The sequence below is a fragment of the Lolium rigidum genome, chromosome 2 (assembly GCF_022539505.1).
Source record: "Lolium rigidum isolate FL_2022 chromosome 2, APGP_CSIRO_Lrig_0.1, whole genome shotgun sequence".
Lineage (NCBI taxonomy): Eukaryota > Viridiplantae > Streptophyta > Magnoliopsida > Poales > Poaceae > Lolium > Lolium rigidum.
Genome location: NC_061509.1, coordinates 164,727,924 through 164,739,787, shown reverse-complemented (window position 1 = coordinate 164,739,787; position 11,864 = coordinate 164,727,924). Strand labels below are relative to the sequence as shown.

Below are 11,864 nucleotides of genomic sequence, written 5' to 3'. Positions count from 1 at the left end.
CGACCTCGAGCAGCGCCTGCGCGTGGCGGAGCAGGATGAGCGCAACCGCCTTGCGTGGGCGCGCGCGTTCCCGTGAGGACGCCGCCGCCACGGAGGCCTTCTACGCGCGAAGGAGGGGGACAAGGCGGCGATGGCGGCGATGAAGAAGGCGAGTCGCGAGAAGCGCCGCGCCGAGTCCGCGGCGAGGAAGAAGGCGAGGGCGACGCGGCGGCGAGGAGGGAGGAGGAAAGGCGAACGCCGCAGGGCCGTCGACCGTCGTCCTTTCGTCCTCCTCCGAGTTCCAAGACACGACGATGCCGACGCCGGTGTCGGACACGACACTGAGCAGCTCCGACTTCGACTGGGAGTCCGACGACGGCGAGGAGTAGTTTATTTTAGTATTTTCGTTAAAATGTCGTATTGTATCGCGCACTTTTAAAATATATTCGTATTTTCGATCATATTTACATAGTTTGTTTGATGAATTTTCAAAAATAAACGATCGGATTAGCAGTTTGTGACGCGCGCGCGCTGCAAAATAGCGCCTCTGGCGGAGGTGCGTTTTTTGCACACCAACGCGCGCTGCAAAATACAGCCTCCGCCGGGGGCAAATTCGCTATGCCGCGCGCGAGCGGTATACAGCGCGCCCAATCGCCGGTATAGCGCGCGAGATTTTACAGCGCCTGTTGGAGATGCTCTTAGAGGTATCCGTAGAATCCTAGCAACATCAAGATGATGTCAGATATCGTTCAGTAAAACCTCATCCCATTGCATAGTAACATGATTAATGAGCTCATCACCGTTCTGAGAAGGCTTTGACCTTTTGGTGTCTCAATCATGCGGTTTGGACTAGATGGTACCCAGGGTCCGACCAAATATTTATCATCTGATCCAAACCAACTCTCTATATAAAACCTCTCTTGAAAGTATTTAAACCAGTGGGGGATACTTTGCCATATATACGCCTTTCTTGGGCCTGCTTTAAAAGATCACCATTAGGAAAGTATTTAGCTCTTAAAACTTGGGCACAAGTGAATCTGGTCTTGCACATATACCTCACGATCTTCGGTTCTATAGTCAGGCTCAAGCAAGCAAAAGGCGCAGCAGTCAGGCAGGGAGACTCTACTCTCTCTTCAAGGTCTCTCTCGAAGCCTCGTTCTCTGGTCTCCTTCACAGCTTTTCCCGGCCGGACCGGACCTCTTCCCGCCGGCGACGCCGCGCAGCAAGGACAAAGGGATGGCGCCGGTCATAGTATTAGGCTTAGTATTTGTCTAGTTATTGTGTTTTCCCTTGTGGAGTTTGGCAAGATGCCGTGTGGAAGCTCTCTTTTGGCGTCTGCGAGCGACGCCGGAGTGAGGCAAGGTCCTTCTCCTTGCCGGCGTCCATGGAGGACGCTGGTCAGGCGCTATCTGGCTGGGGCTTCTTTAATAAGATCGTGGCTCTTGGTGGATTTTGCGTACATGGCCAAGGATTGGAGATCTCGTTCTCTGCTCGTCAAGGGGACGGGGAAGATGGAGATTTCCTTTCTTTTGCTACTGGGCGCATGGATCTGCAGCAGAGGAGCTTGGAAGTTGCTCTCGGGAGTGAAATTTCGGCTGCTATTCTTCCGCAGCCGCTCAAGAAGGTCGGCAGACGACCACAGACCACTCCCTCCCCCTCTGTTGGTTTCGGTTTTGTCCGGCCGACGATTGAAGGCGAAGATCAACAACCTCCAGGCTGCTATGCCGATGCGGAGGCTCCTTTGTTGCAGCTCAGTTGGCTCCTGGAGCCTCGTCCCAAGTGGTACGGTTCCCGGCGGCGAGGATCTTTGCTGCGCTGTGACATGGCGATGCGGTGGTGACAGAGCTGGACCCGATGGCATGACAGTTTGGATCTGGTTGTAATTTCTTTTTTCCTTACGGTCCTCTTTGTAAACTTTCCACCGATCAATGAAAGCTTCTAGGTCCTCCGGGACCATCCCCTATTCAAAAAAAAAAAAAGAATCTGGTCTTGTGATCAATCTCCAACTCTATTTTGCCAACATTGCTAAATTAAAAGTGTGGAGATCGTGAAATCCCATCCCTCCCATCTTCTTTGGGACACCCATCTTCCACAAAGCCATCCAATGCATCCTTTTCCCCTATTCATTATCTCCTCACCAAAAAGCTTCCATAGCATCTGTTATTGATTTGCAAAGCTTCTTAGAGCATCTCCACCGGCGCGCCACATAGCGGCCCCGATTGCGTTTTGGGATCGGCAGCGAAAATAGTTCACACCGGCGCTTTTTCGAGCCAATAGAAGAGCCGACAACCCTGTGATGTTCCCTACGCGAAGGGCGCGCCGGTGCCTCTCAAGGCGAAATTTGGGCGTGGGAGCCGCCTGCCGGCCACACATCCTAAAAGTATACATCTTTTCCACCAAAATTCCGTCCCCTCCGCTGCTCATTTCTCCCGCCCGCCGCTCCATCTCCCATCCAGCCTCCAACCCGAAAAACCCTCACCGCCGCCATGCCACCAAAGAGAAAGGCTCCGGCGAAGTCAGTGAAGCACCGACGAAGCCGCGCACCGTCGCGCCGAAGGAGAAGCCGGCGAACATGTCGCAGGAGGACGAGAAACACCGCTGCTCCTTTGCGACGGCCGACCGGAAGAGGCGCCGCCTCGCAACTCTTGAGGCCGCGAAAGCGGCGTCTGCTGCGGAAGTGTGCCTCAGCTTGGGCGGTGGACAACCCGAAGGGAACCAACCGCCTGCCGGCCGCAACTTCTCGAGCTCACCGTCGTCGCCGAGGTACTACGCGGGGTACTACGTGGAGGGACCATCGATCTCGCAGATGTGACTGTCGCAGATGGATGACCGCGCCCGCTACTCCCCCGAGTACGTGGACAGCGGCATGACATTCGACCCCAACGTGCCGTTCTCGCCGAATTCGGCGCCGAGGGGCAGCGGCGCCTTTCGCTTCCCCGTCGACCTAAACTCGCCGCCTGACCTACGCCACCTGGGAAGCACCGACGCCCACGTGACAGACGACACCGGCCTTCCCCGCCACCTCTTCCCCGACGAGGGCAGGAGCACCCACCAGGTGTTCGGCAATACGTCCAGCGTATCCATGGGTGAGGACGAGGTGAGTTTACTTACTTTTTTATCTGTTATGTGCATCGTAGCCGTGTGTTGGCAAACTTTAAATTTGAAAACTTATTCGAATATCTATGCTTTTGTTTGAGTTTTTTTTTTAAATTCAAATCATCTATCAGGGCTGTCGTATGGAGCGCGCCGGTGTGTGAGCAGCTCCCTCAAATGAAGGATACTATGCCGGCGCCCCTGCCAGCGACTATTTGGTGCGCGCCTGTGGAGATGCTCTTAGGGATGTTAAACACTGACATAGCATACCACGAACCTCCTCTCTACGAGCCACTAGACTTGACAGCCCCTCTGCACAAAGTAAAAAAAAATAGTGAAAGAGGATCACCTTGGCTCAATCCTCTGCGGAACCAAGACATCTGTCTCTTGATCATTAAATCCCACTTTATATCTAACAGACCACACACATGCCATAAGCAAATCAACAAACTCTTCCTTAAAACCTCGCCGAGCCATCATTTTTTCCAAAAAGTTTTGAGATGGCTAATCCAACGATGGAGTCTCACAGTATTTTTTATTCTTAGATTTTTCTGAATTTAAAGATTTTGCAACCTCTCGCAGTAGAATCCAAATAATAATTAGTAATGGAAAGCCTGTTGGAGGCCCATTCTGGCCCATCAAACCAAAACCACAATGGGGAACCACAATATAGACCCTTGGAGGCCACGGACAGCAGCAGCTCTGAAACCCTCCAAACCCTCACCGCAATGGCCAGGAAACCCTCGCCCTCCGCCGCCGCCGCTGAGGCGGCCGACAACGATTCCGTCGTCGCCAGCGCGAAGCCCGCCGAGCTCCTAGAGGCAGCGGCCAACTGCGACGGTGTCCAAGGGCACGCCCTATTCTTCGACGCCCTCGTCCAGCCTTATCCCCCGCGCTTCTACCTCTCCGTCGACGACGAGGATCGCCCCTACTACCAGGGGCTCTCCAAGTCCGCCAAGGCGGCCATGAAGGCTCAGTCCCGCGCCAACATCAAGGCTGCCCGCAGAGCCCGCCTCGACCCCGCGGGGCCGCCTTCCTCCACCCTTGACCTCCTCAAGAAGTCCGTCGCCGACCAAGAGGCAGAGGACCAAGAGGAGGAGGAGGAGCAGGATAAGTCGCAAGACGAAATCCAGGAGACCGAGGACGAGGCAACCACAGAGGCCGACGATGATGGCAACGATGATGACGAGGAGGAAGAGGAGGAGGATGGCGAGAAGGAGGAGATGCTGATGGCCCCGGCAGCAGTTGTTTCTGAAGACCGGTCGGTGACTTACGAGGAGCTTCGGGAGCGGCTTCATCGCCGCATCACGGAGCTCCGTGGGAACCGGTGCACCAGGCCGGAGTTCCTGAATAAGCCCCAGAAGGAGAAGAGCAAGAAGGTGAAGGGCTCTAAAGTGAAGACGGGGAAGGACGAAGGTACAACGCGCAAGCGTGAGGACGCTGATGACGCAGAGGGTAAGGATGGGAAGAAGCACAAGAAGGAGGCCGATGGGAAGGCTCCAGATATCGTGTATGGCAATGTGTTGGTTGATCCAAAGGATGCGAGGCGGAGGAAGAAGAGGAAGATCAAGAACAAGAAGAAGGAGCTGGAGCAGGCTAAGCGGATGCAGAGGGCGAAGGAAGATCCTAAGAAGGCTACCAAGATGGCACTGGGATTTGGCAACAAGACGTGCTGCTGGGGAGAAGGTGCATGATAACCCAACGTTGATTAAGCAGTAGCATGAAGAAGGATAAGAAGAGGCAGGAGAAGGCTGCGGAGCAATGGAAGGACAGGCGAAAGACTGTGGACAGCAAGAGGAAGGAGAAGCAGAATGCACGGACGGAGAACATCCGGGAGCGGGCACAGGAGAAGAAGGCGCGCAAAATAGAGAAGCGTGAGAAGAAGCTTATGCGCCCTGGTTTCGAGGGTCGCAAAGAGGGATATGTCAATAAGTGAGATTTTCATTGAAGGTGATAAGGACTGAGGAGTTACTTTATCCGCTTTATGTTGGCAAGGCTGCATATGTTTATGTTGGTACTTGAAATAGGTATCCCAGTCATGACTGCCATACTTAGTTATAGCTTGAAATTGGAATGTTTGGCAGGCTGTCTAGAGAAGATTTTGTGGTGTTCCTTCAGCTGTATTATCATTCTGCTTAGATAAAATTGGCAAACAAAAGTTTATGTTTGGGTATTGTTAAATTATGCTTCAGTGGGTGATGTTTTTTTCTTTGCCAGTTCTAGCAGTGGCCTGATTGGTTATGCCAAATCATGCATATCATCTTCGGTGTATAGGTCTTTTCTGATCTTTGATTGATAAATTAGAATCCGTAATGCCAACTTCTTATCATGTTATGCATACGTGGGATGTCAATCATCTATGAAGCTTGTGTTGCCAAACTTCTTATCTGCATACGTTGGATGTCAATTACTACCTTCGTTCCGAATATAAGCCTTTTTAGAAAGCTAATCTAGGATTATATTTTGGAGCGCAGGTAATATTATGAAGCTTGTGTTGCCAAACTTACTGCACTAGTAATCTACTATGTCTGTTTTATCAGCAAATGTGATGTTGAGTTATAATGCAGTACCCCTTGTTAGTTTACTTTCTGCAATGCCACTTGTATTGAAGTCTCTACTGACAAGTGGAATTTATTTTCCTGAAAATCCGATAGGCTCTGTCGCGTCTTTCAGTATATCAGTGCCTCTACTTCAACTGGCTCTGTTGGTGATAGGTGTCTCATCAGCTTATTTATTTGATACTTAATTGGTTGCTATTACACAGATTTAACACCTGCTTTTCATTTGCTTGCTTTCCTGAAGAAAATGGATCACATTATACTGGTTTAGGAGCAGTTTGAAGCTTATCTGCCATGCTGTGCATCTTTCCATAATCGCTTACCTGCAGTCTGATCCAGTTCCAGGCATGCTAAATTCAGTTCAGTAGTTATCTCTGTTATGAGCTGTGGGTAAATAGCCTACCCTGTTCTGGACGGAGGAAAAACTGTAGGAAAACCAAAGGAAAGCTGTTCCAAAGAAATTAATGCCTTTCCGGCTGTTTTGAATGAAGGAATCTCGTCCCTACCAATACTATGCAAGTTTCGCTAGCCTGCGTTTTCATGGTCATACTAAGTTATATCTTGAAATTGGACTGTTTGGCAGGTTGTCTAGAAAAGATTTTTTGGTGTTCCTTCAGCTGTATTTTCATCATTGAGCTTAGATAAATTGGCACAAAAGTTTATGTTTGGCTTCATTGTTTTCTGTAGCATGAGACTGGAAACGTTAATGTTAAATTATGCTTCAGTGGGTGCTGTTTCTTTTTCCTCCGTTAGTTCTAGCATTGCCTGATAGATTGGTTATGTCAAAGTTATGCATATGATGTTCTGTGACTTCTCATCATGATATGCTTACGCTGGATTTCAGTAATCTATCAACTTTTTTTCTTCAAACTCAAGTAATCTATGATGTCAGTTTTATCAGCAAATATGGTGTTGAGTTATTAATGCAGTATGCCTTGTTAGTTTACTTTCTGCGGTGCAGATTCTATTGAAATCTAGTGCCATGTGGTTTTAATTTTCCTGAAAATATGATAGGCCCTCAGCTTATCTATTTTAAACTTCAATGGCTGTTATTACACAGAATTACACAGAAGTAGGACATGTTTTTTCTTTTCTTTATTTCATCTTTATTTCCATAAGAATCTAGATCACATTATACTGGTGATGGGGAGGGAACTGTTTGAAGCTTATTTTGTCATGCTGTACCTTGTGATCTATGATGTCTGGCAACTAGCATAGTTAATTTAAGTTTCCAGATGCCAGATCTGTTTTTGGTAGAGGTTTGTCTCAGTTCATACACCATGCAGCTAAATTCAGTTAGTAAACCTTTCTGTTATGCCCGAGTAAAAAAGTTCATACAGTTCATACATCATGTCATAATGTTAAATTGCAGAATTGGTGCAGTCCAGCCGAGAGGCCTGTCCAATTTCACATATACTTCTACCTCGATCATTGATAAGGCATGGCAGTACGACGAATTTTGATGAGTATACAGATGATGGCTTTACCTGATGGCATCTGGCTGAACTGAAGTGCTGAATATGAGTACCACGCCCAATCGCCTGGGATGTTGGAGTTGTTTGTTGTCTGAGTAAACTTGAATTGAATGTGACTACATCATTAAGTAACATATCTGCATTACAATTTCACGGTTTTTTGGATGTTGAATACGTTCAGAATATGTGTTCCTGTCTCCTTCGTGTCTTTTAGATGCAGAATACTTTTTGAAGGTGTTCCTGAACACAACCTCTCATACCCTCATATATTTTGACGTTTTCTCTCAAATCTTATACTGAGATAAGACACCAGCATTATAGATGGAAGTATTATTTCGCTCTACCCTTCTCCCGCTTTCATGACTAGTCCGCTTGCTAAAAAGCGCACTACATTTTCACACCACATTTGTTCCAAAGCAACTTTGACTATTGTTTTTTCTGCAAACAAATTAGTCAAAAATAAAATTTAAAACAGATCAATACAACTATAGCAAAAAGACTGAATTATGTTTAATGAAATATCTAATGATATTGTTTTTCTTTTTTCGAAAGTAATGATACTATTGCTTTTCTTCGAGGACTCCTAATACATCAATAAGCACTTGACCAAGCCTATTTCTAAGGACATGAATCTATGGACTTTGAGTCTGTCTCCATTGTCTCAACATGGCCATCCTTGGCTTTTTTTGAACAAGTTCGTCGGGTGGAAACCCGACACAGCTGCATTAATAATCTGGAGTACAAGATAACCCTAGAAGATACCAGAATTACACAGGGGTCATTAAAATAAGCAAAGAGGACCCTAAGGGAAAAAACTAAAACGCGATCCAGTCCTCCATCTTCTTCCTCCAGATCGAGCTGGGGCGACGGACTGCGGCAACCTCTCCGGGGACAAACCACTTGGAGACGAAGCACAGGAACTCCGCCGGCCGGAGCAGAGCAGCAACGGAGCGACAACCCTACTGTCATACAGTCCGACGCCAGGAAGCATCGGAGAAGAGCTCCAGAAACCGCCGCTGCCGTTAGTCAAATCGCACCACCAAGCCACCACCATGGGACTTAAGCTAGTGAGAGAGAGAGACGGCCGCCACAAGAACTGCATCATCAGCTAGGAAGAGAAGTATGGCTGCTTGGCACCTCCTGTCCCCTCGCCTCCACGGCCGATCAGACCGAAAGAGACCAAGCAGCCTGCCTCTACGCCCACCTCCCCCACCACCATGGCCGACCAAGGAGGCAAGAAGAACACCTTCTCAACAGCTGAAGACTCCTAGGCACCTTATCGAAAGGCGAAGCCGTCGACGATGTCCAGGCCAAAATCCCCCATGGATTTGGAGGGAGGCCGCCAACGGCTGGCCACCTGGTGCTGCGCCAGGGCACCAGAGAGGCACACCGCCTCTGCCATCTCCAGATCAAGCCAACGACTGCGTCTCCAACCCGTCCCCCTCGGCACCAAGGCCGGCCGGGAGCGGAAGAAGAGACACCGCGAGAAGCTGAGGGGAGATGGCGAAGGCCTTATTGAGGAGATCGGCCGAGAAGGAGGCTCCCTGGGCTCCGACCACCGGAGCAGAGGACGCCACGCATCGCCGGCCCGCTCTGGATCTGGCCCCAAAACCAGAGCTTCTACTCTAAAACTAGCCGGCAAGCCGCCGGGGAACTACACCTAAACTAGCAACCTACTCCGGCGCCTCACCTCCGCCACCTCCGACCGGCATCGCCGCCGGGGGGGCTCGGGATCGGGCCGGTTTCTACGGGAGCGGCTCTGTAGCTTGTTGGGAGAGAAGGAGCGGAAAGTTTGTAGTTCCTTTAGTCGCGGTTGGTATCCTCGGCTTCAACGGCTCCACCGCCTAACCAAAAAGCACCGCCTCACCCTGTGCTGCATAATGTTCACACAAGCGGCGGTTTTCGTTGGCTTTGTGAGAGACTTCATGCCAAAGATTGGGAGAAGGTTTATACCCATTCCCGCGGCCATGGCGATACCGTCGACAATCTTCGTAATGAATATTACTTCAGTTTTTATCTGTAGTAAGGTATCTGGAGCATGCCAGTCAGTGCTGGCTCTAGCCAAGGTGCAGCCTCCGATCTGCATGAAGTTCCTTCCGGAGATCCATTATTGCTAGAGTGCTTCATCCAAACCCTCTCGTCAAGACATAACATTTGCTATTTTTGAAGATTCATCTGAACAATAAGTTCTAATGTTATGTACTAGGATATCTGGATGTCTGACTAGCTGTCCCTAATGCCTTGGGGTCTTGGCTGATCTTCCAGAAAGTATTTGGTATAAATTTCGTTTTACAAATATTCCCTTACTACCATTCCGCTTTCATTATTCATATAATTGTGCAATTTCGTTGCAAAATAGTGTGGGAGCTTTCAGCACTAGGTACGCCCTTTATTTTGTAGCAAAACAAGAGTTACATGGAAAAGAATACGAATAGCAATGTTTTTTGGGCTCTTTTGGTCACGAGGAATGAACAGCAGCTTGACTTGACATTAAAAAAATAACTTCCAACACACGACTCCAAACCATGAGACCATCAATTTCATTATATGACAGATGGTTCATGGAAGCAAGCAGGAACTTAACTCTTCATACTCGTTGATGATGATGCAGTCACTTCCCTCACTGCACAGTGAACACCGTCCCTGTTAACATACTACTGAAATGACTTACAGCAGTATGACTTGGTATTCCAGAAATATTTCCAACACACAACTCCAAACCCCAAGACCATCAGCAATGCAGTTTCCTTATATCACAGGCAGTCCATGGAAGAAAGCATGAACTTAGGGATGCAAGCAGTATTCTGTCACAATCCCGTTTCTCATTTTGAGATTTCCAGTTCAAAATTTGGTCTCAAATTTCGAACACTACAATCTCAAAATGAACTGAAGCAGGAGATTGGCAGGATCCCAGTTGACACATTACATGAACCAACACCGTTGATGATGATGCAGTACTCACTACACTATACTCGCTTGCAGTGGTGCTGGTCTCAGTGCACATCCTCCCTGTGCTAATAATTCAGACACCCACAGTACTATTCATACAAAGTAAGCTTCGATACAACTCATTATAATGATAAAAATGGCGATATCTATTAGCTTTAAGTAAAGATAAAAGCATCACAAGAACAATAGCTTCTAACATTGTGCACACAGCTCACAGTAACATGCGACTCATAATTCCAAAGTGACACAATAGTATAACTTATTCACGTTAGCATTCCGAGAGTCTATCCAAAACCTAGTGTTTACCTCTCCATGGAGCAGCATCAACAACTCCTCAATGTTGAAAACATTCTAACCAAACTGAATCAAAAGAAGAACATAGCAATCTTCAATTAAGCAGGACCCCGCGGGACTTCCTCATCACTGGACGTCTCAGGTGCAGGCGTGCCATCAGCAGCAGATTCTTCTGACACACCTGTTTCCTCAGCAGCAGAATCTTCGAGTTCAAGTGCTTCGGCAGTAGCAGGCTCCTGGGCCTCAGAAACTGCTTCTTCAGCCGCACATTCTGCCTGAGGGATTGCATCTCCATTATCTGAGCAGAACCCAAGCTCCTTTTCCAGCTTCTTCCACCCAGACAACATATTATCAGGGAACTTCTTCTTCACCTCGGAAATAACCTGCTTGGCCTCAGCCACCCTGCCTCCCTTTGCCAATCCTTCAACAAATCCCTTCATTGTCTTAAAGTCTGGCACCTTGTGCTTGCTGATGCTTTCCCTAAAAATCTCCAACGCAGCATCAAAATCTCCATGAGCAGAAAGATATGCCATCATATGCTTATATGTGGCCGCATTCGCTGGGCATCCCTTGTCACCTAGCGAACGGTACAGCGCCTTGGCATCCTCCACCTTCCCAGCCTTGCAATAGGCCGTCATGAGGAAATTGTAGGTGATGGTGTCTGGGTCCACTCCATCAGCCTCCATTTCCGCAATCACCTGGAGAACACCATCAGGCTTGCCGTCCAGTCCATGGCTCATCGCCCTCACATTATACGATGCTTGGTCCGGCTTGCACCCGCTCTCCAGCATCTGCTCCCACAGAGCCTTGGCCTCCTCGGTCTTCTTCTGCTTATACATGGAATCAATCATCGTGGTGTAGATGGTGGTGGTCGGCGGTATACCTTCCTCGCGCATCCGGGCGAGCACCTCGTGCGCCTTGGCGTCGTGGCGAACCATACAATGGGCCTTCACCAGGATGGCGTAGGAGGCGGCGTTGGGGGTGATGGAGAACTCCTTGGAGAGCTCCTCGAAGAGGACCGGGACGCGGCGGTGGCGGCGGCACCGCACGAAGCCGGAGAGGAGCGCGTTGAAGGGCATGGAGGAGATGGGGGACGCGAGGGACGGCGCGGCGGAGCGGAAGGCGTCGAGGGCCTTCTCCGGGAGCCCCGCGGAGGCGTAGGAGCAGAGGATGGCGGAGAGGTGCGGCTCGGTTGGGGAAGCTTGGATGTGGGAGGAGAGGAGCTTCTCGGCGTCGGCGTGTCGCCCGGCGCGGGAGAGGCGGCGCGCGGCGAGGGAGAGCGCGTGGCGCGTGGAGCCGGCGGAGAGGGAGGTGGTGTCGATGGCCTCGAGGAGGGAGATGGAGCGGTCGGCGTCGTACTCCCGGCGGAGGCGCGTCTTGGCGGCCGAGGCTGAGAGCGCGGGCGCGGCGGTAGGTGTTGCCGTGGTGGCGCAGAGCGTGCGCAGGAGCACGCCGTCGCGGCGGCTGCTGCGGCGGCGGAGGAGGGAGGCGAGGGCTGCCATTTCGTGGGTGGATC

The 11,864-nt window shown here is 49.9% G+C and overlaps 1 protein-coding gene and 1 pseudogene across 1 annotated transcript; one reads left to right on the top strand and one right to left on the bottom strand.

Annotated features, from left to right (window-relative positions):
- The first annotated feature begins 3,800 nt into the window (after nt 1-3,800).
- LOC124687626 lies at nt 3,801-5,008 on the top strand (annotated as a pseudogene).
- Nucleotides 5,009-10,228: 5,220 nt separating this feature from the next.
- Nucleotides 10,229-11,850, bottom strand: LOC124690280 (pentatricopeptide repeat-containing protein At4g36680, mitochondrial-like). The gene has a single exon (XM_047223682.1). The coding sequence runs from the start codon at nt 11,848-11,850 to the stop codon at nt 10,447-10,449; it is 1,404 nt and encodes a 467-aa protein (XP_047079638.1). The 3' UTR covers nt 10,229-10,446.
- Between the last annotated feature and the right edge of the window lie 14 nt (nt 11,851-11,864).

Excerpts from the sequence above, each read along its gene's own strand:
- LOC124690280 (XM_047223682.1), bottom strand. The coding sequence starts at position 11,850 with ATGGCAGCCCTCGCCTCCCTCCTCCGCCGCCGCAGCAGCCGCCGCGAC.